Genomic DNA, 25,561 nt, shown 5'->3' on the forward strand with positions numbered 1-25,561 from the left:
TCTACATCCACAGTGGAGCATACTAGAACCATCCTTTTTTTAATCTTCTTCACAGTCATACTGAAGCACACTTTGAAGCCCCGACCATCTACTTCCAAACTATATCTGATGGGAAAGCTAAAGCTAAAGCTTTTTGCTGATAGTCGGATCTTGCAACCTAGTCAACAAAGGCAAACATGTTGGACCATGGCATCGAGCAGCCTACAGTGATCTTCATCAACGTCTATGAGGTGGAGGTGGTAAAACAGTTCGGCTCCACCATCACAGACAACCTGTCTTTGGATGCTGAGACAGACAGGTAGGCATAGCATCCACCACCCCCGCCAGACTGACGACGTGAGTGTGGGAGATCAGCAAGGTGACAAGATACACCAAGGTTGTTGTCTGCAGTCTGCGTCTTTGGCAGCTACTCTTGGACCTTCCTTTTCGCGAGACAAGAAAAGAAGTTCAACGCCTTCCACAAGAGCAGCCTGCGGCATGTCCTGGTCATTAGCTGGAACCTCAGCATTGACTTCGCTGGCTCCGCCACATTTGTCATGGAGAATGAAATAATGAAGGAGCTCCTATATTGCAAGCTCACATCCAGCAAAAGAACACCTTCAAATACGTCTGCAAGCAGGACTGGATGCTGAGTTGGGTGGAACTCACCAAAAAAAAACCAACGCACAACGTTCTTAAGATTACAGTTTAAAAAAGTAATTGAACACCAGTTCATGGTGAACCGGATAATTGAGCTCCTAATCTCGGTCACGTTGACATTGATTAAAATATTGCAAAACTGGATAGTTCGGTCCAGATTCTATTATTTACAGGCCGCTGCATAGATGTGATATTGCTCTGTTAAACGACATATACATACTTCCTCCATGTCATCGCCAGAAGGTGCCAAAAACAGAGAACATACGAGGACTGGTCCAAAAAATGTAAGCTTGACTAACTTTCAACTATGGGCCATAACAAAGTGAACTAGTCAATGAAGTACATTGTTTATGTAGTTCATGGCAAGTGTATTTGGTCTGTTAAGGCCGTTTGGATATAAGTGTCAGCCAGCTGAACGTAATAGGGGTCCAAATAACACAGAAATGGAAAAGAACTAGTACCAAGCAGTCATCAAGTTTTTGAGTTCCGAGAAAAGTACTCCCCTAAAGAAATTCATGACCCCATATGACAAGTGTTATTATTCATGAACGTTTACAAAGTGTCTAAATTCTCATCTTAAGGAAAAAAAACTGACATTGTCAGAGGCAAATTGAGTAGGATTTCTTCAAATTCAAAAAGAGATTGGTAACGTGTGATTAAACACTGGTCTACAACTATGATCCCGAGGCAAAACGTCAATTCATGGAATGGCACCATTCCACTTCTCCGGCATCAAAGACATTCCAATCTTTAAGATCAGCGAAGAAAGTTATGGCCTCTGTATACTGGGATACAAAGGGTGAGATCCTTGTTAATCCTTGACGATTACTGGTGCCTAGTATGCTAATTTGCTTCATTGCCTGAGGGATTCTATCAAAGAAAGAGGAATGCTGATTGGTGGAGTTCTAGTTTTTCATGACAATGCCTCTTCTCATACCTCTCAACTTGCAACGGCTGCTGTGCGACAATGTGGGTTCGAAGAGCTTCCTCACTCTCAATACTCGCCATACCTTGCACCAAGTGATTTCCACCTGTTTCCTAAGCTGAAAGAACACTTTCGTTGAAAGCGTTATGACGACAACGTTCACCTCAAAGCTGCTTTGAATGGGTTTTTCAGGGTGGCTTCAGAAAACTTCTTCCAGACTGCAATTGAAAAGCTTCACTATCGATATTGAAAAAGAATGGAGATTATGTTGCAAAATAAAATTAAAATCACTTTCACAATTGTTGGTGTTGTTTTTATTCCATTTATTACTTGAGAAACATTATAAGCTTTGCAATTTCAAATACTATATACTACAAAATCATATATTTCGCAGTTATCACTCCTTGGTCCGAATGGACTGATAATGGAACTTGCTCAACGACCTGTGGCCCTGGCACACGGATGCAGTTTCGGAACCGAACCTGTACCGCTAATTGCCCGGCTGACTTCACAGCAGTTGAGACGAGAACTGTCGATTGTCAGATTTGTACATGTCCAGGTAAGTACAACATCCTTTATAATAAAAAATAAAGGAAAATCATGTCTAGTTTGTAATGTAAATTGTTCCAACATGTCGAATTATAGGACAAATGTACAAAGTGGACAAAACTTCATATTTAGTTTGTTTCTTAACAAAAACGTACATAACACCTTTGTTAAGTGAGAGGAAATAATACATTTCTGCTGTGGTTTCCTTGACAAAATCAAACTAAAGAACTGAGGCAAACATCAAGGATATCTATATAAATGACCATTTAGGCACACAATTGCAAATATACTTTATTAATGGTGTAGACAACTCACCCACTGTATTAAAGGAATTACGTATAGCGACGGAATAGACTGCAAAGTTTTGCGATGATTGTTAACGCACAAAGTTTAGTTTGTTTCTCACCAAAACATGGACATATGGCGACTGAAATAATTCCGTTTTGTGTCCACTTGTTTGAGATTTTAATTTACATTCAGAATAAAAAACAACAACATTTTGCAAGGGTTTTCCACAGGATGGGAAGTTATGTTGTAAACACTAAAATCTGCTGATATCTGATCACATGAATTAGAATCAGTACTAAAGGCAGCCCACAAAGGACAAGTGTATTTTAATTATTTCCTTGCATCATCACAATTTGTTCCTGCCTTGTGCCTATATTTGTAGCCTGAAAGTTGTTTATATACACTTCATAGCTAGTTTGGGGTTTGTATAGAAGGAGGTGGTTTACCTATTTTGGTAAAGAATGTTAATTGTTTAAACATTCTGATTATGAGACTGACCTTGGTGTTTGGAAACAATACACCCTGGCAGTGACAATGGTAGCATGGCTTACTTTCGGTTTGAAACTCGTTGCACCCACCAGACTTGTATGTCGGACACAGGAGAATACCCCTGCATGGAGCCTGTTTGGTCTGTATATACCAGGAAAATCGTTTAGATTGATACTCCATGGAGCCTCGCAATCGACACCAACTTCAAGTAGTTTTATGTTACACATCTGTTTATAGTTTTAACAGAAACGTACTGCAAAGTCCTGAACAAGAATTATTAAGAAGTTTCAGAATTGGAAATTTCTGCTGTGGTGTCCTTGAAAGATCTGAAACGCTGAGGCAAACATCAATAATATGTGTATAACTGACCATTTGGGCACACACTTGCAAATATACTTTATTAATGCCATTCTTGACACCCACCTTCTGTATTAAAGGAAATACGTCTCGCAGGTGACTGCAAGGTTTCGTAATGATTGCTAACGCACAAAGCGGAAAGAACATGACTTTTAGTTTGTTTCTGACGAAAAATATAAACTCACGACACTTTCCATTCCATTGTAAAGAAAGGCATAAAGTCTTATATTATCTGCGTGACATTTCTGTTTCTGTTCTTTTCTTAAATGTTAGATGTCATGATGATATCTTGATCTACAATATCGACTACAGAACTAGAATACAGACTGCCTCCAAGTCATCGCCAGAACATGTGTCATCAACCGAACACATATTCCTATTCTCAGTGCATGAACCCTCTATTCCTTTCTATTTTCATACACTACATCGATGTGTGATTTCATAACGACCTTCATCTCCTTTGCAGTTATCAGCATGTGGTCCGAATGGACTGATAATGGAACTTGCTCAACGACCTGTGGGCCTGGGACGAAGATGCAGACGAGGACCCGGACTTGTACCGGTTCCACCTGTTGCCCGGCTGACTTCACAGCAGTTGAGACGAGAACTGTCGATTGTCAGATTTGTACATGTCCAGGTAAGTACAAAATCCTTTATAATAAAAAATAAAGGAAAATCATGTCTAGTTTGTAATGTAAATTGTTCCAACATGTCGAATTATAGGACAAATGTACAAAGTGGACAAAACTTCATATTAAGTTTGTTTCTTAACAAAAACGTACATAACACCCTTGTTAAGTGAGAGGAAATAATACATTTCTGCTGTGGTTTCCTTGACAAAATCAAACTAAAGAACTGAGGCAAACATCAAGGATATCTATATAAATGACCATTTAGGCACACAATTGCAAATATACTTTATTAATGGTGTAGACAACACACCCACTGTATTAAAGGAATTACGTATAGCGACGGAATAGACTGCAAAGTTTTGCGATGATTGTTAACGCACAAAGTTTAGTTTGTTTCTCACCAAAACATGGACATATGGCGACTGAGATAATTCCGTTTTGTGTCCACTTGTTTGAGATTTTAATTTACAATCAGTAGCAAGTTAAAAACAACAACATTTTGCAAGGGTTTTCCACAGGATGAGAAGTTATGTTGTAAACACTAAAATCTGCTGATTTCTGATCACATGAATTAGAATCAGTACCAAATTCAGCCCACCATGGACACAATGTAGCCTGAAAGTTGTTCATATACACTTCATAGCTAGTCTAGGGTTTGTATAGAAGAAGGGGGTTTACCTATTTTGGTAAAGAATGTTAATTGTTTAAACATTCTGATTATTAGACTGACCTTGGTGTTTGGAAACAATACACCCTGGCAGTGACAATGGTAGCATGGCTTACTTTCGGTTTTAAACTCGTTGCACCCACCAGACTTGTATGTCGGACACAGGAGAATACCCCTGCATGGAGCCTGTTTGGTCTGTATATACCAAGAAAATCGTTTAGATTGATACTCCATGGAGCCTCGCAATCGACACCAACTTCAAGTAGTTTTATGTTACACATCTGTTTATAGTTTTAACAGAAACGTACTGCAAAGTCCTGAACAAGAATTATTAAGAAGTTTCAGAATTGGAAATTTCTGCTGTGGTGTCCTTGAAAGATCTGAAACGCTGAGGCAAACATCAATAATATGTGTATAACTGACCATTTGGGCACACACTTGCAAATATACTTTATTAATGCCATTCTTGACACCCACCTTCTGTATTAAAGGAAATACGTCTCGCAGGTGACTGCAAGGTTTCGTAATGATAGCTAACGCACAAAGCGGAAAGAACATGACTTTTAGTTTGTTTCTGACGAAAAATATAAACACTTTCCATTCCTTTGCAAGAAAGGCATAAAGTCTTATATTATCTGCGTGACATTTCTGTTTCTGTTCTTTTCTTAAATGTTAGATGTCATGATGATATCTTGATCTACAATATCGACTACAGAACTAGAATACAGACTGCCTCCAAGTCATCGCCAGAACATGTGTCATCAACCGAACACATATTCCTATTCTCAGTGCATGAACCCTCTATTCCTTTCTATTTTCATACACTACATCGATGTGTGATTTCATAACGACCTTCATCTCCTTTGCAGTTATCAGCATGTGGTCCGAATGGACTGATAATGGAACTTGCTCAACGACCTGTGGGCCTGGGACGAAGATGCAGACGAGGACCCGGACTTGTACCGGTTCCACCTGTTGCCCGGCTGACTTCACAGCAGTTGAGACGAGAACTGTCGATTGTCAGATTTGTACATGTCCAGGTAAGTACAAAATCCTTTATAATAAAAAATAAAGGAAAATCATGTCTAGTTTGTAATGTAAATTGTTCCAACATGTCGAATTATAGGACAAATGTACAAAGTGGACAAAACTTCATATTAAGTTTGTTTCTTAACAAAAACGTACATAACACCCTTGTTAAGTGAGAGGAAATAATACATTTCTGCTGTGGTTTCCTTGACAAAATCAAACTAAAGAACTGAGGCAAACATCAAGGATATCTATATAAATGACCATTTAGGCACACAATTGCAAATATACTTTATTAATGGTGTAGACAACACACCCACTGTATTAAAGGAATTACGTATAGCGACGGAATAGACTGCAAAGTTTTGCGATGATTGTTAACGCACAAAGTTTAGTTTGTTTCTCACCAAAACATGGACATATGGCGACTGAGATAATTCCGTTTTGTGTCCACTTGTTTGAGATTTTAATTTACAATCAGTAGCAAGTTAAAAACAACAACATTTTGCAAGGGTTTTCCACAGGATGAGAAGTTATGTTGTAAACACTAAAATCTGCTGATTTCTGATCACATGAATTAGAATCAGTACCAAATTCAGCCCACCATGGACACAATGTAGCCTGAAAGTTGTTCATATACACTTCATAGCTAGTCTAGGGTTTGTATAGAAGAAGGGGGTTTACCTATTTTGGTAAAGAATGTTAATTGTTTAAACATTCTGATTATTAGACTGACCTTGGTGTTTGGAAACAATACACCCTGGCAGTGACAATGGTAGCATGGCTTACTTTCGGTTTTAAACTCGTTGCACCCACCAGACTTGTATGTCGGACACAGGAGAATACCCCTGCATGGAGCCTGTTTGGTCTGTATATACCAAGAAAATCGTTTAGATTGATACTCCATGGAGCCTCGCAATCGACACCAACTTCAAGTAGTTTTATGTTACACATCTGTTTATAGTTTTAACAGAAACGTACTGCAAAGTCCTGAACAAGAATTATTAAGAAGTTTCAGAATTGGAAATTTCTGCTGTGGTGTCCTTGAAAGATCTGAAACGCTGAGGCAAACATCAATAATATGTGTATAACTGACCATTTGGGCACACACTTGCAAATATACTTTATTAATGCCATTCTTGACACCCACCTTCTGTATTAAAGGAAATACGTCTCGCAGGTGACTGCAAGGTTTCGTAATGATAGCTAACGCACAAAGCGGAAAGAACATGACTTTTAGTTTGTTTCTGACGAAAAATATAAACACTTTCCATTCCTTTGCAAGAAAGGCATAAAGTCTTATATTATCTGCGTGACATTTCTGTTTCTGTTCTTTTCTTAAATGTTAGATGTCCTGATGAAATCTTGATCTACAATATCGACTTCAGAACTAGAATACAGACTGCCTCCAAGTCATCGCCAGAACATGTGTCATCAACCGAACACATATTCCTATTCTCAATGCGTGAACCCTCTATTGCTTTCTTTTTTCATACACTACATCGATGTGTGATTTCATAACGACCTTCATCTCCTTTGCAGTTATCAGCATGTGGTCCGAATGGGCGGATAATGGCGCTTGCACAACGACCTGTGGGCCTGGGACAAGGTTGCAGTTGAGGACCCGGACTTGTACCGGTTCCACCTGTTGCCCGCCTGGCTTCACACCAGTTGAGATAAGAACAGTCAATTGTCAGATTTGTACCTGTCCAGGTATGCAGAAAAAGCCTTTGTGATAAGTGATAAGTAAAACATGTACCATGTTTAATGCAACTAAGACACATTGTATAAACGTGTTGATGTTAAACCAATAACCAACGAGGAGAGAACTGTCCGTGTGCTTTCCACCATGGACTACCTATTTCATTGGTGTCAGAGAGATTAATCCATACAGCAGAGGAAAATATCTACAAAAACAGACCTAGAAATCTAGCGCATGCGTGCACCATATCAAAATGTCGGCAACTGTTGAAACATATATTGAACGGCTCCCCGGGCTGTTTCTACCTGCATTTGTAGTAATAACATTATGTGAGATCCGTGTATAGATAGAACAATAGCGATAACAACTTTTCAGTAACAAAGCAAAGGTAAATAGTTTTAAAAAACTCAAGAAAATACGGGGTTGTAACGGACACCACAATGTAAACGCGATTGATGAAGGTTGCGTCTTCGGCCATGCATGGTCATGTCGCGATTGTCGGCAAGAAAATGTGTATGTGTATAAGTGTATGTAACTTATCGTCAGAAGTCACGATTCGGGTTTTGCTATCGATCATTAATTGCTGCACGAAGGGTCCAAATAGACTTTAGATGTTCAAAGATTCTTGTCTTGATTTCATATTCAGTGATCGGCCCCTGGTGCCCGTGGGGTAATACTGGTCCGTGTTCTGTGACATGTGGATGCGGGACACAGATGCAGGCTCGCAGTCGAGTCTGTGTTAATACTTGCACGCCCCCTGACTGTATTACACGTGAGGAGAGAACGGTCAATTGCAGCCATGCCCCTTGTCGTAAGTACAAAAATCCTTTGTGGGATATATTCTTTAGTCACTTCGTCATTGAAAGGAAGAGCCAAAATATAGTTTGTTCAAAACAGGACATCTCACATTTCCACTGGACAAGATATTATTGAAAGGCCAAAGAACAAATGACAAATGGTCGGTCCTTGAGTATACGGTTCATTTTATATCTCTTATTCTGCAAGATTTAGAAATAAACAGTGAATGTTCAATTATCGGTTAATTGAAAGCTGACTTGCTACGAAGATATATGGCTTGTTTGAAACTGTTTACACAAAAACCGTTTTACATGTATAAAAGCAAAAACGAACCACTCTCTCCGAATAATTTCAAACAACCGAAGCAGTCACGCTGATAGCGTGAGAATGTTAATAGGAACATTCTGATTATAATGAAAAACAATTACGTATCTGTACAAAGACATTTAGAATCAAACCCTTGGATCCCCAGGAACCTGTGCTTTACGTAAGCGACGACTAAATGAATCGGGTGGTCAGGATCGGTAATGTATGACATAGTTAATTGCCTGTCAACGAATCGCATTAAAATTGATTGTATCTGTACTCATCATGTCAATCACTGAATTGTCTGGTCCAGACGGTAATGGTATTGATGGGTGCGGCGTTGAACAACAAACCTTGTCTATTGCAGCTACTGCGTGGACGACATGGAACAGATGGTCTGGGTCAGGTTCGACGACATGGAACAGATGGTCAGGAGCGTCGACATGGAACAGATGGCCAGGACCGTCGACATGGAACAGATGGTCAGGAGCGTCGACATGGAACAGATGGTCAGGAGCGTCGACATGGAACAGATGGTCAGGAGCGTCGACAAGGAACAAATGGCCGGGGTCGACAAGGAACAGATGGCCACAATGGAACAGAAGGCGCGGTTCCTTTTGGAACAGAAGGGCAGGATCAGGAGGAAATAGGAGGAGATTTTATCGTAAGTAGATAATATGATATTTATCTACTTAACTATACTCGGACCGTTCTTTTGTGCTACCACCTGCACAAATGCAATGTTCATTAAAGTAAGTGACGATGACTAGGGTACAATAATTGATGATCGTCATGATGAGGACATTGACATCAAGGGATATAATTTCTCATACATTTCGACCCGTCGGGATCTAAGGTAAAAGCAAAGGACCCCAGCAACATGTATTTGTTGTGAAAAACGACTAAATGGATCGGTAGTCAGGCTCGCGGACTTGGTTGTCAATCACGGGTGTCCACCGGAGGTCACCTCGATGCGGCGTTAATCATCGGGCTTGCATATCTATGTTTGAGCCATAATTTGCAGCCGCGTGAAACGAGACTGTTTTAAACTTTTTTGGGAATTTGACTGCTACGGCCCCGGTGATTTTGCTACAGCCTACTACAATAAGATGACGACCTAAGATATTATTCTGTATTAATACATTTGTTTTGTTTGTTTGTTTGTTTGTTTGTTGTTTAACGCCGCACTTTGAAATATTCCCGCTATATGACTACAGTCTGTTTATAATCGAGTCCGGACCAGACAATCCAGTGATTGATATCATGAGCATGGCTCAACGCAATTTAGTTAGGATGACATGCATCAACCGACTCAGCGCGCCTGACCACCCGATCCCTCTTATACATCTGTTGAATATGGCACTGAAGAATATCCTGCACTTCACCTGAGGAATTCTTTTGCCACATGATGTGAGGTCAAAGGTTGTCGCGAGACAAGGAAAATAATCACAAAAACGTTTATTTGTACACTTTGTCAAATACTGCCAATGCATTTATTATTAAAGTAAGTGGATTCCAGGTTATGATAGGTCCCTAGCAGACTATGCTGGGCGTAAGAGGCGACCAAGTGGAGCAATTGGTCAGGTTCGGTGACTTGTTTGATTGCGTGTCATCATGCCCTGACGTCGTGGATCGTTGCTCATTATATCGATCTGTAGGTTGTCTGGTCCGGACACGAACATTTTCACGCCCTTGTCATATAACTAGAATAGTGCCGAGTGATGTGATAAGCAACAGACAAGAAGTAAAAAAATCAGGGTCAGTGTACAGGCTTTTGTGAAACATGGTTGCATCATCACCTACGCTTGTAAAATGCTGACACTTGGATAATTGTTGGAACTTACAAGTTGACTATACATCGGTCAAGCGCTGGACTTACTCTTTACGGATGTGTAGCACATGGCATGATAATATAATTGCAGCTTTAATTAGCGATGAAAAGGCTCTCGAATACCACAGGAGGGTGAGATACCCTGATAATAATCCTTATATTGTCCGAACGCCTACCTTAAAGTTGTATTTCATTGTGTCTGGTTGTCATATTCACCTTGACAAAAACAACACCGATGGTGAGAATATTGACATTTTTGTGTGTTATTACGTTGTCATGTTTACAGTACAAACAAACTCTTATCTTTTGCAGGTGGCTAGGTACAACCATGCAGAAGAAATTCTGACACACGTGTAAAACTCACTCAAGCGATCCAAATAAAAGGTGCAACTTACTAAGTGTCACGTTATTAATATTCTCCAACACCAAACGAGTGAGAGCGAATTTGATGTTTTTTCGTGTTCTTGAACCTTAACTGCCTCAGGTCATCTATAAATGGATACCCAAGCGGACTAGAATGTCTGGCTACCTTAGATGTGAGCGACAACATTTATTTTAAAGTGAAGAAATCTCCACTGAAACCAGAGTCCATTATACGATATCATAAGGATGTGTTTATGAGTCTTTTTAACGATCAAGTGTTCGCATAGCGGTTGTAAATCTTTGTTAGACCTAAATGGATACAAACCCATGGTCATGTAGTTAGCCATCACCGACGTGCAAGAACCAATGGCTGTATAACCCTTGGTGAATGAACTTAGTGCCATGACCCTGTGAGCGCCACTAACGCGATTGGGAAGGGCAACATTTTTTAACATTTGAAATATAAACAACAAAACACTTTTCATGGCTACAAGGAATATCTGCTCAAATCAGAGTTGAGTACCCGATTCCGACTGTATCCTAAACTTCACACAGGGATGATATCGGGTGTTCGCGAAAACGTGAACGTAACCTGCAACCCCCCCCCATGGAACCCTTCACAAACACATACAAAGGGAAGTCAATTTTTCACCTGAAAAGTAATGCAAATTGAGGGGCTGTATCTTCTTTAAGAACGTTGTTTTGTCTGAAGGAATTGTTTAGGATGTTTAGGACACAACCTCTTCTTTTGGATTAAAAACAGTGTGTGTGTGTGTGTGTGTGTGTGTGTGTGTGTGTGTGTGTGTGTGTGCCAGAGCCAGTGTAGTGGAGTCTCATATTGTGACCAAGGAGCCACGTCATCGGGTTACGATCAACCAAGCCTGACCACCCGCTCCATCAGGTCACTTCCTACGACTAACATAGGCTGCATCGGACCAATTCTAACAAGGAACCCTCACGGGTGTAAATTGATAATGCAACTAGTATGCAGATCTTTTCACACGACAATGAAAAGAAATTGTGTCCCATTGATCATAGGCTCTATTGTCTAATAGACATTATGTGCAACGTTAACTGGGTACCTTAACACTCAAGGGCATTCACTGAACTTGCCCTTCAGATCTATGTAGCCACCTTGTATGACACACAGGCTGCTAGAGATAAGCTATGAGCCGGAGCCATTGCAGGGGTCTCTTAACAGGGTCAAACAGCGACCATGAGATGCATTAGAGCTCCACATCAATATATGATGATCTTTCCCTGAGACTGAAGGATCCCCGCCGATATTCCGGGGGACACAGGTATCTGGCGTTTGTCGTTCGTAGCTACAATGTATGAACATACTGACAGCTTGGTATACTAGTAACTGAAAATTTGCTTCATGTTGCAATGCCCTTCAATCACTCACTGAAACTAAATAAGGATAATTAGCTCCTAATTTAAAACGCATATAAACCGTCAACGCCAATGTGCTGAAACATATGACATTTGGGGTAAAAGCAAAATAGCGGTGAACATTATATGAATAGATGAACAAAAATCAGCGACGACACCAGGTGGGGGTAGATGCTTTTATATTGGACTAGGTAAAGTTTTCCAAAGAATACAACCTCAGAACTTGACTGTAAACATTACAGACAGCATGGACTTCCAAAAACATTCCACATCCAATCATTAAGAGTTATCTTTCCCTGAAGCGTCGTAAAACTATTAATGAATAAATTACACGAAGCTACGAGAGCTACGAAATTCAACAACAATTCAAATGTCTTTATGGAATGATATTCAGCTGTAATTCCAATACACCGGAATGACCAGCATCGATGCTGTCAGTGTTGTTCCCATGATTCAAAATAAACTGAACCCGTTTTATCACAATATAGCTTTTGATTATTGAAACAGTGTCAAATACCTTTTCGAAGTCGATTACCAAAGATGTTCAGGTTCGTTTATTGTTCTAGTTTCATACAACATGTCATACAGCAATCTTTTATTTTGATAAATACATCTTTCCGGGATAAACCCCGTTTGTATAAGTATGTGTAATGTTGTTTCCAATCTATTTGCAATGCATGTACCCAACATTTTGTATGATGAATGGAGTAAGGATATTGGGCGCCTGTTGTTAAATAATTTTGTGTCTTTATTGGGCTTAGGATTGCATGTAATAACCCCCATTCATTGTTGAAGTTAATTTCTTTGATGTATCTGTGAGTCCATTTGCCTAAGTCGTACGAGAAAAAGATGAAGATTTCAATTGGGTATCCATCTATTCCTGGGCTTATATTGTTTTTCATTGATCTTACAGCTTTTTGAAATTACTTCAATAGTTATATCCTTTTCAAAGTTATCAACCTGTTGTGTACTTAGTTTAGGGGTTAGTTCTTCAGCAACCCATTTTCCCTAAATGGCGACTATGCTTGTCGTAAGAGGCGAATAACGGGATCGAGTGGTCAGGTTAGCTGACTTGGTTGATGCATGTCATCGATCCCAATTGCGTGGATCGATGCTCATGATGTCAATCACTGGATTATCTCGTCCAGACTTGATTATTTACAGACAGCCGTCATATAGTTGTATAAAGCCGAGTGAGGCGTTGAACAACAAATAAATAAACAAACAAAGCCACCTTTTAATACGTTATATTAATACCGTGCAGAGTTGCGTCCCTTGGACACGCAAGAAACTTATGATTGTGGGTTCGAATCCCGGTTCGCCCCGATTATGTTTCTAGGTTTGTCAGCACCATACCCGTGCTCGTGGGTTTCACCAAAGTGGTAAACGTCTGAGACCTGCATCACTTCGGATTTTCCTCCCACACTAAGCTGACACGCCGCGATATAACTGGAATACTGTTAAAAGCGGCGTTAAACCCAACTCACTCACTCACTTTATTAATATCTTTGTCCATGAATTCTTCAGACAGTGACTATTTGTCAGATAATGGAGGGTCAGTGCAATCATCACACACGTGACAACAGGCAATACATTTGATCATATCTTGAATTTAAATCTTAACTTTACAGATGTAACATTGTGCACAAACCCTTTTATAGACCTGTCGAATCAAACTAAATACATATAGCACGTCCAGAGAAAAGAATATTTGATTCGACTGCTATGGATGCAAAGACAAAATATTAGACATTTTATTTTTCAACTTTGTACATCACTATCCTACGCGGCTAATGTTCTATGGGGCATTTGACATTAACCATCATAGATATAGTTCAACAGTTCAGTAGAAATGAAATGAAAATGAAAACTATAAAAGCAAATGTCACCGAAAGTTTAATGAGTGGATGAGTTCAGTTTAGGGTTGCTAAAAGTTCTATCAGGGCGTGTCTGCCGAATGTGGGAGAAAACCTGGATGTGATGCAGGTATCAGACGTTTATCACTTGAGCACGAGTGTGGTGCTGACAAAACTGGAAGAATAATCGGGTTTTGAATAGGTTTGCGGCATGCCCAAGGGACCTAACTCTGAACAACAATATGTGAAATGATGGAATTTTTAACATCTCTGTGGAATGTAGGAATTAGATATACAGGTATGATATAAGCATCCCTGTGGACATCAATTGTGATCCTCCTCTTGCGGATGTGTTTCTTGATTTGCATTAATCGGAATTTCTGATCGGACTGGCAAAATCAAAACAACGGAGTTTGGCAAAGAAGAAGAAGAACTTTAGCTTTATGTATATCGATGATCTGAAATCTTTCAATAACAGTCAAGTAAGTCTCTATCACAAGCAAGGGGAAATTCACCTTTGTAGCACATTATGGAGCCAGTGTAGTGGACTAGATGATTGCTTCTTCGTCATATTATCCTCCTATTTCTGATGTTGGTGTGGGTACCAAAGATGAATCCAAACTTTTCATAATCTATTTCACTTTTAACGTGGACACAAATGATCCTAATAGGTCAACATTGTGTGTTGAGGACCAGTTATTTTCAGAAAAGAATGTATCTGTTGTACCAAAAGCAAAATGAAAAGACAATACTAGAAGCTGGTTTACCTATGTGTGGAATGAAGATAATAAGGAGCTCTTAATTGATATATTCAATACATTATTTGCACAAGATAAGGATGAAATAGTTCATTTGAGACCAGTTGATGTGACTATGGTTTATCTCTACTTAACTAACAAACGGCTGATGTGAGATATCCTATCGTGCATTTCCTCCCTGAATTCAAGCAGAGCTTGAAGCCCCAAAGATTCCAAAGTTATAAGGCTTTAAGATTACATAGAGATTATGGATCAGAGTTTTAGGTCTTTAGACAGTAATGCTCAAGAGATAAGAAAATAGAAAATGTTATCACAGAAAAGATAATTATATAAGAATCAACAGAGACATTAATTGGTGAAGGGTAAACCGAGTAACCTGCAAAGAGTGGGCTGACCATATTCCGTAAAGATATGCGCCCTTCATCCCATGCCGCTTGTGATGAGTGTTACATGAAAGGAAATCAATTCAGGATCAACGCAACTTTTATCAAAACACATGCAAAAAAAAACGAAGTCACTAGTCCTGGAATAATTGAAGTTATTGAATATTTAAAAAGTAATATTTGTCCACTATTCACATCTGGTGATGGACCCGTGAAGATGCGGGGTAGAATAGGTCTTCAGCAACCCATGCTTGCCGTAAAAGGCGAGTATGCTTGTCGTAAAAGGCGACTAACAGGATCGGGTGGTCAGGATCGCTGACTTTGTTGATGCATGTCATCGTGTCCCAGTGTCAATCACTGGATTGCCTAGTCCAGACCGCCGTTATATAGCTGGAATATTGCTGAGTGCGGCGATAAGCAACAAACAAGCGAACAAACAAAAACATCTGGTGATGGGAATAATACATATGACTGCAGAGGTATGTCACTGATTGACAATATGTGAAAAAAGTTTTTAAGTCACATATCAAAGGGAGATAACTTTCATTTACTTTCAACTCTTGCCAGGTGTGCTCTCATTGGCAGGATAGTGAAAGACCGATCCAGTCTGTGAATCAAAATTGGCGCATTCGTCAGTTTGAGCCAATCCGAAGGCCGAGCGCTCGTTGCGTTTTTTTCAGACTTTTTTCCGGGGTCAACAATGCCGGTGAAGCACTGTGCCACGGTTTGTGCAACTCTGACTCCAGATATCCGTTGCGCATCGCTGGGGTTCGATTCATACCTTTCCCCAAACCAAAACGGTCGTGAGAAAATTGTTTGCGATGGGTCAAGGCGTGCGGCAGGCCTCGTGATCTGCATAATGTCAACACAATCTTCCACGGAACTAACGACTGTAACAACAAAATTATTCCTGAATTACGTGTTTGTGCCAATATCGGGCTTTGAGTTTGTAGCATATGTGGTAATGAAGCCGGAAAAGGGAGTTGTCCGGGACCATTTGGTGACGTATTGAAAATAAACATAAATGACTTGAATTCGGTCTGTGCAGATATAACTTGTCCCATTATCTAAATTCCGGTACTGTTAAGTGGACATTTGTCAACAGTGGTGTCCGATCTCTAGAATATTATTAATTTTGTAAACATTTAGTTAAATATTGTTATACATACCAGGGGTTGAAAAATACCATTGCCCGACGCCAGTGCCAAGTAAGGTTTAGATATCGGGCGTGTAATATACATTTTCTAGTATGCCCGTGGACAAGAAGAGCATGCACACAAAATGAACTGGTTTCAAGTTTCACGTGAATGTAATCATGTGATCATGTTATGATATTTGATTGGCTAATATTTTGCGAGTATCCCAGACTGGCAGTCTAATTTGCATACAGCTACACCAGTCAACCAATGGGATTCATACACTTCGTTGTCAGGCAGGTCAACAACGAGAACCAGGCTTGTTTCATTGTTAAATCGTAGTAACACTTCCATATATGGCACATGCTTCTTGGAAAATGGAATAACAGACAGTTGACTACTTTACTTTGATTTTGTTATGCGAGGTAGAAACAATTTCCGAAAATAGAAGCTTCGTTAGGCCTAACTTTGATGAGATTTATTTTTTTGACACACCAGTCACCATCGAGGCTCACACGTTCTCAGTAGCGAAAACTTTGTTGACACAAAACAGTCGCACTTCAATAAATCTGACTTTTAACGAGTCAAAGCATGGTATTTATAATATAGATCTATATATCTATTCCCCGTCAACTAAAGTTCGTTTTAGGGCGTCAATAGCGATAACCTGACCGTGGTTGCTGTAAATAACGGCGAGTTGTGCAATCTACCGATCCTTTTACGCACGATTTCGCCAAAATTAATATAAACTTTATTGAACGAAATTTTGAATAAAAATAATAAAATATGCCACACAAATATGTCAAAGTGTACAACGAACATGTTTTTATAACCAGATAGTGTAATAATAGGATTAAATTGAGGACTTCCTTGCGGATTTGTGATTGGTATTTCCGGTGTTGCGTGCTCGCAGTGATCAGTTTAAGTTTAAGAAACGTGTATATAAATTTGGGGAGCCATGTGTTAAAGCCGGCAATATTTTCTCTGAGTTAGGGCGATATTGAAGAGTGCAACAGCATTGCCATTTCCGCACATGTCAGATCATGTCACAGCTAGCGGTCTATATAAGTTTCTTCAGCGATGGGGACAAACTTAAAAGGAAGGCGGAGGGGAATTCTGAAAATTCAAATGAATCTCTCTGTTTTGATTCATGAATTTCAGTATTAAGGAGTCAGATGCCACTGTTGCAAGTGTAGAGGTCTCTGTCCCAGCTCACAACATTCTGCCTGTCCACGACTCAAGAGGGTCTGTCTGCAGTACTTCTACTCAGTGTAACCAGCTGCAACAAGCGCCATTTCTACTCAGACTCAGACATAAATTAGAATGTTACTGTGAACTTCCTTTTGATGCTATTAATATGTACAATGAATACATTTAACAATATAGAAACAACAGCGTGGACATTCAATAGTAGGTTGGTTGGTTTGTTGTTTAACGCCGCACTCAGCAATATTCCAGCTATATGACGGCGGTCTGTAAATAATCGAGTCTGGACCAGATAATCCAGTGATTGATATCATGAGCATCGATCCACCCAATTGGGATCGATGACATGCATCAACCAAGTCATCGAGCCTGACCACCCGATAAAAGTGTTGAAAATTCACTTTTTAATTCATAAAGATGCAATACATAATTATCATACCATCAGTGCAAAACACATTCACCTTTATTCAGTTACAGTTTCAAAGGTGTAGTCCAAGTTTCTAACATACATGAACTTCGCACCTATATTTTGACCATACATAATTTTCTGCCATTCATAAAATGGATTAACTCATGGAATTTTTCTTGTATTTGTCCACCTGAAATTATTAAGAAACATGTTTATAATTTCAGCATCTTGAGCAGTATACATTTAATTGAAACAATTTTAATTATTAGTACAGATAAAACTGACAGGGCATAATGAAAATGTTTTGGCAAAAGGTAACACTGAAGGATATATTACAAAATAGTATAGATGTTTTAGCTGAAAATTTATCAGCAATTCACTTCAGGTGTATTTATTTTGTTTTAACGAATATGAAATGCTGTTTCAGTATATTCCTGTTTGGGCATGATGACAGATGTAACAAGATGCCAGCAGGAGGAGGAGGACAAACAAAGACTGAAAACGGAGATTGAACATCTGAAGGCACTCAAGGCACCAAAAGAACGATTCACTCCAGATACTGTCAACGTCAAAGATCAAGAATTTGTTTAGATATTATGCTGGGTTATCGTTTACAATCTTTCTAGTTCTTGTTACATGTCTGTTTCCCACAGATGCCAACCCCGTTCATTACACTGAGAAAAGGAAAGACATAAAAGACTTCTGGCTCCGGCTCAATTATTCCTCGTGCTCTGTAGACTGCGAAATGGTTTTCATTTGAAAGTTATTGCCTGTAGGTTTTCATTGTCAGTTCAGTCTGCAAATGTCATGTTCAACAGTGTTGCATCATATTCATTTAAAATTTGCATATTTATCTTTCTGGTCCCACAGGAGTGCCGTCATATTTTGGTCAAACAAGACCCTAGATCCTGCTAAAAGTGTTGAAAATTCACTTTTTAATTCATAAAGATGCAATACATAATTATCATACCATCAGTGCAAAACACATTCACCTTTATTCAGTTACAGTTTCAAAGGTGTAGTCCAAGTTTCTAACATACATGAACTTAGCACCTATATTTTGACCATACATAATTTTCTGCCCTTTAATAAAATGGATTAACTCATGGAATTGAGTTTCATGTATCTTGTATTTGTCCACCTGAAATTATTAAGAAACATGTTTATAATTTCAGCATCTTGAGCAGTATACATTTAATTGAACTAACTTTAATTATTATTACAGATAAAACTGACAGGGCATAATGAAAATGTTTTGGCAAAAGATAACACAGAAGGATATATTAAAAAATAGTATAGATGTTTTAGCTGAAAATGTATCAGCAATTCACTTCAGGTGTATTTATTTTGTTTTAACGAATATGAAATGCTGTTTCAGTATATTCCTGTTTGGGCATGATGACAGATGTATCAAGATGCCAGCAGGAGGAGGAGGACAAACAAAGACTGAAAACCGAGATTGAACATCTCAAGGCACCCAAAGAACGATTCACGCCAGATACTGTCAACGTCAAAGATCAAGAATTTGTTTAGATATTATGCTGGGTTATCGTTTACAATCTTTCTAGTGCTTGTTACATGTCTGTTTCCCGCAGATGCCAACCCCATTCACTACACTGAGAAAAGGAAAGACATAAAGGACTTCAGGCTCCAGACTCAATTATTCCTCGTGCTCTGTACACTGCGAAATGGTTTTCATTTGAAAGTTATTGCCTGTGGGTTTTCATTGTCAGTTCAGTCTGCAAATGTCATGTTCAACAGTGTTGCATCATATTCCTTTAAAATTTGTATATTTATCTTTCTGGTCCCACGGGAGTGCCATAATAGAACATATGCCAGCTGATTACGAAAGAGATTTTCTTACTTCAATAGCCATAATTGACTGTACAGAAATTAAGACACAGAAACCATCAACCTTTGGCGCACAGTCTACGTGCTATTCACAGTATAAAACAAATACAACCTTAAAATGTTTTGTAGCAATTTCTCCTTGAGGTTCGATTATGTTTGTATCAATGTTGTTTTCTGGTTCTATTTCTGACAATGAAATATGTAATGACGGTGGATTTTACACATTGCTTGGACAATTAAAGGAAAATGGATATCGACAGGATGGTGATTCAATTATGGCTGATATGGGTTTCCGTATTGCATCTAAACTATCAGAATTGAATATAAATTCCTCCTCTTGCATCTTCTACTGCACAGATGGCTGCTGGTGATGTTGCAGACTTAGACGGATTGCTCACCATATAATACATGTGGAGAAAGAGCTATCAATAGAATTAAGAACTTTAAACTTGCCAGTAGAAGAATACCTGTCAGTTTGTTTCATGAGGTCAATGACATTTGGTTTGTTTGTGCCATGCTCACCAAACTTTCTGCCAATACTACTGAAGAAATGAAAAGTACCTAACTGATTTTTTGAGAGGTTTATGAGCAAATACTAAAGATATTAATGCCCCTAGAAATGAGAAATTATAAGTTATAAGGATATATGAATGTCACAGGTTTCCTTTTTCTCACCGATGGATCGGTTTAGCCATAACCATAGAAACTACAGTTGAGGGCTCTATCTTTGGTCCTCTTGGCTTTTGCCACTGTTTTGCTTTGGTTTGGTTTTGGTTTAGTTTTTTGTTTAACGCCGCACTCAGCAATATTCCAGCTACATGACGGCGGTCTGTAAATAATCGAGTCTTGACCGGACAATCCAGTGAGCATCGATCCACGCACTTGGGATCGATGACATGCATCAACCCCAACAGCGAGCCTGTCACCGATCCCTTTAGTCGGCTTTTACGACAAGCAAAGTCGCCTTTAACGACAAGCATAGTCGCCTCTTCACGGGTCTGTTGGCTTGTCACAAACACTTCTGCAGGCACCACATTAAGACCAATCTACTTGAAATGTGACACGGTGTGAACAAACCCAATCACATGGGCACATGTTCCAGAAGACCTTCTGAAACATAATAGGTTGTTATGTCAATATTAATGAAACTGTAACAGAGAGGAAAAATAATTTACTGCATTCGTTATATTAACGATTGTGTCATTTTCATTAATTAAAGAAATATCTGTGCAGATTATAGGTTTGAATCAGTGCCTGCACAGACAGGTGCATTTTCATTGGCACTAACTGATATTCATCCAAAAGACATGTTTCATTTTTGGTTATGACATTGAAGAGTGTCTTATTAAAAGTGGATAAAATGATGAAAAAGCCATTTTGTCCTTGGTATCCTGCAAAATCACTGCTATCAAACGTAGGCCGTGTTGAAACAGTTTATGACAATCTATTTTTAGACCACCAAACGACCTTGACTTGTCAAAAATAATCAAATTGCCCTTGTGCTTGTGTTTACTGTTCCGAGAACATTACAATGGAAAGTAAATTCAAGAGGGCAAAACAACATGAAATAGTTACCCTGCCTGACATGTAGAGTGGTTCGCTGTGATGCTCTTCGCAGCCTCCTCTAAAGTGATGTTGAGTGTATGTGGCGACTCCGACTTCCTCACTGACCGGCACGATTTACATCGTACATCTTCCTCATTTTCATCCCCACATACAATTTGACATTAAAATATAACCCAAAACAAAATATGTTTTACCCCTCTCTTTAGATCCTTTTGAAAAGCGACTGGTAACGAAATAATCCAAGCCAAAATCATCACTCACGCAATCAAGTTTCGCGGGTTGTGACGCCATAGCGATCAGTGAGTGGTTGTCCCCCCTAACGTTAAAACCGAAAGCGGAAGCTTGGGGGCGGGGCTTATCGGTCGGGAGTGGATGGGTCTATTGTCGAGAAGAGACAAGCAATGAATTCACAGCAGTAATCAGAAATATTACATGCTATTGAACATATTTGTTGTGAACCGAAAGACTTTAAAATAAATACGAACAGAAGGTATCAGGTTATTGAATTGGAGTTTGATCAATTGCAATGACGACCAGCAACGTGGCCCCCTGGCTATGCTGCGCGGATGCAACACTGACCAAGGCAATGACTACACAATGGCGACCTCAACTAGCAAACAAACATGACCGACATGTAAAATAACGGCCAAAAGAAACTTTACCACTTTAAAAACTTAAAAACAAAATCAACAAAATCAATGCAAAACACATCATCCAAATACAACAATCCTCCTTGCAGAAAGTAATACACGCGCAATGAGTGTATAAAAGTGATACGGACGGCATGTCAGGCTCTCACATTGATGAAAAATAACACCACAAACATGCCACTACTGACAACCGAACAACACGAACAGGCCTTGCGTTTGATACAGATGGAACCCATTGGTTGGTACCGTGGGTAGACAATCCAAGAACAAGCAGACCCGTAACTACGGGTAGCTATGCCCAATGAAGATTGGTACTTGCATACAGTAAACTACGTTCATAACGAACACGCCTGTAACGAACTGACCGATATAACGAACTTCTATTTAAGTCCCGACCATTTGTTGTAGAAATGCTGTTTATAGGCTTATGACAAACTACGGTTATTACGAACTAACATTAGTGGTCTCCTCGAGTTCGTCATTATTGTAGTTTACTGTACTTTGCATCTCCGGAATCGATTCTTGATAGTAACGTCATCACTGACAAATGGCATAGTTGACAGACAGTGGCTAGGCGATCCGGGGCTCAAGGAATGTTGGCTTACAGACCTTGCAGAGGAAAGTTACAGATAGCGCAACATCATCGTTAGATATTGGGATGGGCCCCGACTGTACGTCGTTGGCAGCGACGTAATTGGCAGAGGGTCGTCTTCACTTATGACTCCGGTTCTGTTTTTTCAGAGCTGATGGAAGACAGCGTGTTAACTGCCGAAGGGGAGAATGAACGGTGACATGTTGTGTTCAGGAGGTCCTGCCGTATGGTGGAGGGAGTGTTATAGTGTTGGGAGGAATTTGTTATTTGGAAGGACTCTCTTTATATTCGAGACGGGTGGAATAAAACCATGTGGATTCACAAAAACTCAAATGGTTTGCTTGACGTTTTGCAATCTAAGAAAAGAACCAAGTTCCATTCTAACAAAACTTTTGATTTTTCAACTTCGTACACCACTATCCCACATGATAAACCTAAGGAAAAACTTCTTTCCTTGATCCATGGGGCTTTTGTTACTAAACGTGGTGAACACAGGTACAGTTACGTATCTATATTCAAAGGTTCAGGAAAAGAAATGAAACCAAATGCCATCTGAAATTTACTGAGAAAACAACATGTGAAATGCTGAACTTTCTGATTGATCTACGTCGATGCGGGTAATTAGACATTTAGGTAAGAATTAGGCATCCGTAAGGTGACCAGATGTGCTCCCCTTCTTGCGGATCTGTGTCTTTATGCATATAAATCGGAATTTCTGTTCGGATTGGCAAAGTAAAAACAATGTAATTTGGCAAAGAAGTTTAACTTAAGCTTCAGGTATATCGATAATCTGACATAACTGAAATAAATGAGACCAATGAGACCGCCTTATCTGTTTCATTTTTTAGATCTATGCATAAAGATTCATTCAATATTCCTACTTCATATTTTCTCGGCCAGATAAGACATGGTGGACATACACCTCAACTCCTTGGAAAACAAACTCTTACCCTTCAAAAGTATTATAATAATCCATCCTAAAAGTGTCTGCATGTTATGGTTTGGGTGTTCTTCTCTGTACTGAGGCTGATCCCTTCATGCAAGTTTATGGCTGAAATATTGCCGACGTGACTTTAATTAAACTCACACACTCACTCACTATTTTCTCGGCCAGATAAGGCATGGTGTCTCAGTCCTTGATCCATACTATTTTCCATTCTGCACAGGTCATACTGTAATGCTATATCACTAAATAAAGCACGTTTTGATTTTCAAATGGTTCTGGTCCCATCTCATCGGGGCTCCTTTGCAATTTAATTGTAGTTGCTTGTTTCTATCAAAATTATGTGTTTTCAGATACTGAGCGTTAGTCTAGGCATGGTGCCACGGCAGGATTGGGATCCATGTCCAAACGATTGGCAAATGCAGCATCGAAGAAGGATAGGGACATACACCTCAACTCCTTGCAAAACAAACTCTTACCCTTGAAAAGTATTACAATAATCAAACCTACAAAGTGTCTGCATGTGTTATGGTTTGGGCGTTCTCTGTACTGAGGCTGAACCCTTCGTGGAGGTTTTCAGAAGGTGGGCTCGTTGAAAACTTTAAGTCAATAAACCAGCTTAGTTATTATTACGAAATTGGATCAAGATATTACTGGGCACACCCTAACGAAGCTTAAACGCATTAATGCAAACGAGAGACTGCTACATTGTCTACCCGCCCAAACCCATCCAAGTGTAACGACATGTGCTATAAAGATGGCCTTATACTGCCTCCAAGGCATATCCAGAATCGTTGGACTGCAAGGTGAATCTTCAGAGCAGGTAAGCTTTCTCATTTAGACTGACATCCATAGTTGAGCATGTGAGTTAACTGTTACGCTGTTTTGAACATATGCAAAAGATGTTTAACACAGGTTTCATATACAATCGCCCTTGTGCAGTGTTCAGATTATACCCCGGTTCACCGACCCGTGAAGATTCCGGGGTAGAATAGGTCTTCATCAACCCATACTTGCCGTAAAAGGTGACTATGCTTGTCGTAAAAGGCGACTAACGGGATCGGGTGGTCAGGCTCGCTGACTTTGTTGATGCATGTCATCGATCCCAATTGCGTGGATCGATGCTCATGATATTAATCACTGGATTGTCTTGTCCAGACTCGATTTTTTACAGACCGCCGTCATATAGCTGGAATATTGCTGAGTGCGGCGTTAAACAACAAACCAACCAACCAATCACTCCGATTAAGTTCTGTCACCAAGGTGGTAAACGTCCAAGACCTGCTTCACTTCGGGCTTTTCTCGCACATCAAACTGTGGTATAAGTGAAATACCGTTCAACGCAATGTTAAACCCAATTCACTCACTTACTCACTAGCTTACGAAATATTTTCCTTAACCACATGGATACCAGCGGGACATATATGTTCCTCCTCTTCAACACTCGCTTTGAAGTCGAATAAAATTAACAAATATCACGCACACAAAATAAACTTCACAGTCTTGAATTCTGTGGGGAAGCAATATCACTGCAAATGACCTCTGAAAATTATATACATCGTAAATGTCGCCATTCTTTACACATGTCTAAATCACCATTCACAGCGTTATTTACAGCATGTTTTGAAATCTTAATTTAAGATATTTACTCAGAGGGGAATATAGAAAAAATAACATATCAGTAATCACGCGTGTCAGTCTTTTATCAAATCAGCAAAACTGGAATCGTTTAGTATGTTTTGGAAAAAGCACAAACACGAACGCCGAGGTGAACTCTCCGCCATATTGGATAGTGTGTACAAAATCACGTTTCACGTTATGCTGGTAATGAGACTGCTCTAGCATCAAGTATATTTTAAACTCAGCTGCGATGTATACATGAATTCTTCATATATTTTAGAATCAAATGACAAATGGTCTTTGTCACCAATACATAGTGTCTACATGAAATCAAGCAAAATAAATTAGGTGTGAAAAAGAACGCTGAGGTAGGAAAACTGCACTTGCTTGAAATGGAGGTGAAGCATTTTTTCCTATTTTGAGCTATCAATTCTTCTATTCATTGCTTACTTTGGCTCAATATTTCAGAATATGCATGGAAAGAGAATCGTAGCAAGAATTATGGCTTAATAAAGGATACATTGCAATGATTTGTTAAATTCAACAGAAATTGTCCAAGCTTCCGTTCAGCATTACGCCATGACTGACGCAAAATTATGCGCAAAGACAACGTTAGTTATC

At 39.4% G+C, this 25,561-nt stretch overlaps 1 protein-coding gene across 2 annotated transcripts in view; it reads left to right on the forward strand.

Moving 5' to 3' along the window:
* The window catches only part of LOC124114055 (A disintegrin and metalloproteinase with thrombospondin motifs adt-1-like), a 70,829-nt gene that overhangs the window by 14,286 nt on the left and 30,982 nt on the right, over positions 1–25,561 (forward strand). The window contains exons 6-8 of one of the 2 annotated variants that reach the window (XM_048396008.1): positions 1,959–2,123; positions 3,714–3,884; positions 5,416–5,586. In XM_048396008.1, coding sequence (XP_048251965.1) covers positions 1,959–2,123; positions 3,714–3,884; positions 5,416–5,586 — 507 coding nt within the window. Of the gene's footprint in view, positions 1–1,958; positions 2,124–3,713; positions 3,885–5,415; positions 5,587–24,058; positions 24,144–25,561 lie in introns of those variants that run through there. The other variant, XM_046474593.2, reaches the window with a different exon arrangement.

The sequence above is a fragment of the Haliotis rufescens genome, unplaced genomic scaffold (assembly GCF_023055435.1).
Source record: "Haliotis rufescens isolate VD_foot unplaced genomic scaffold, xgHalRufe1.0.p SCAF_15, whole genome shotgun sequence".
Lineage (NCBI taxonomy): Eukaryota > Metazoa > Mollusca > Gastropoda > Lepetellida > Haliotidae > Haliotis > Haliotis rufescens.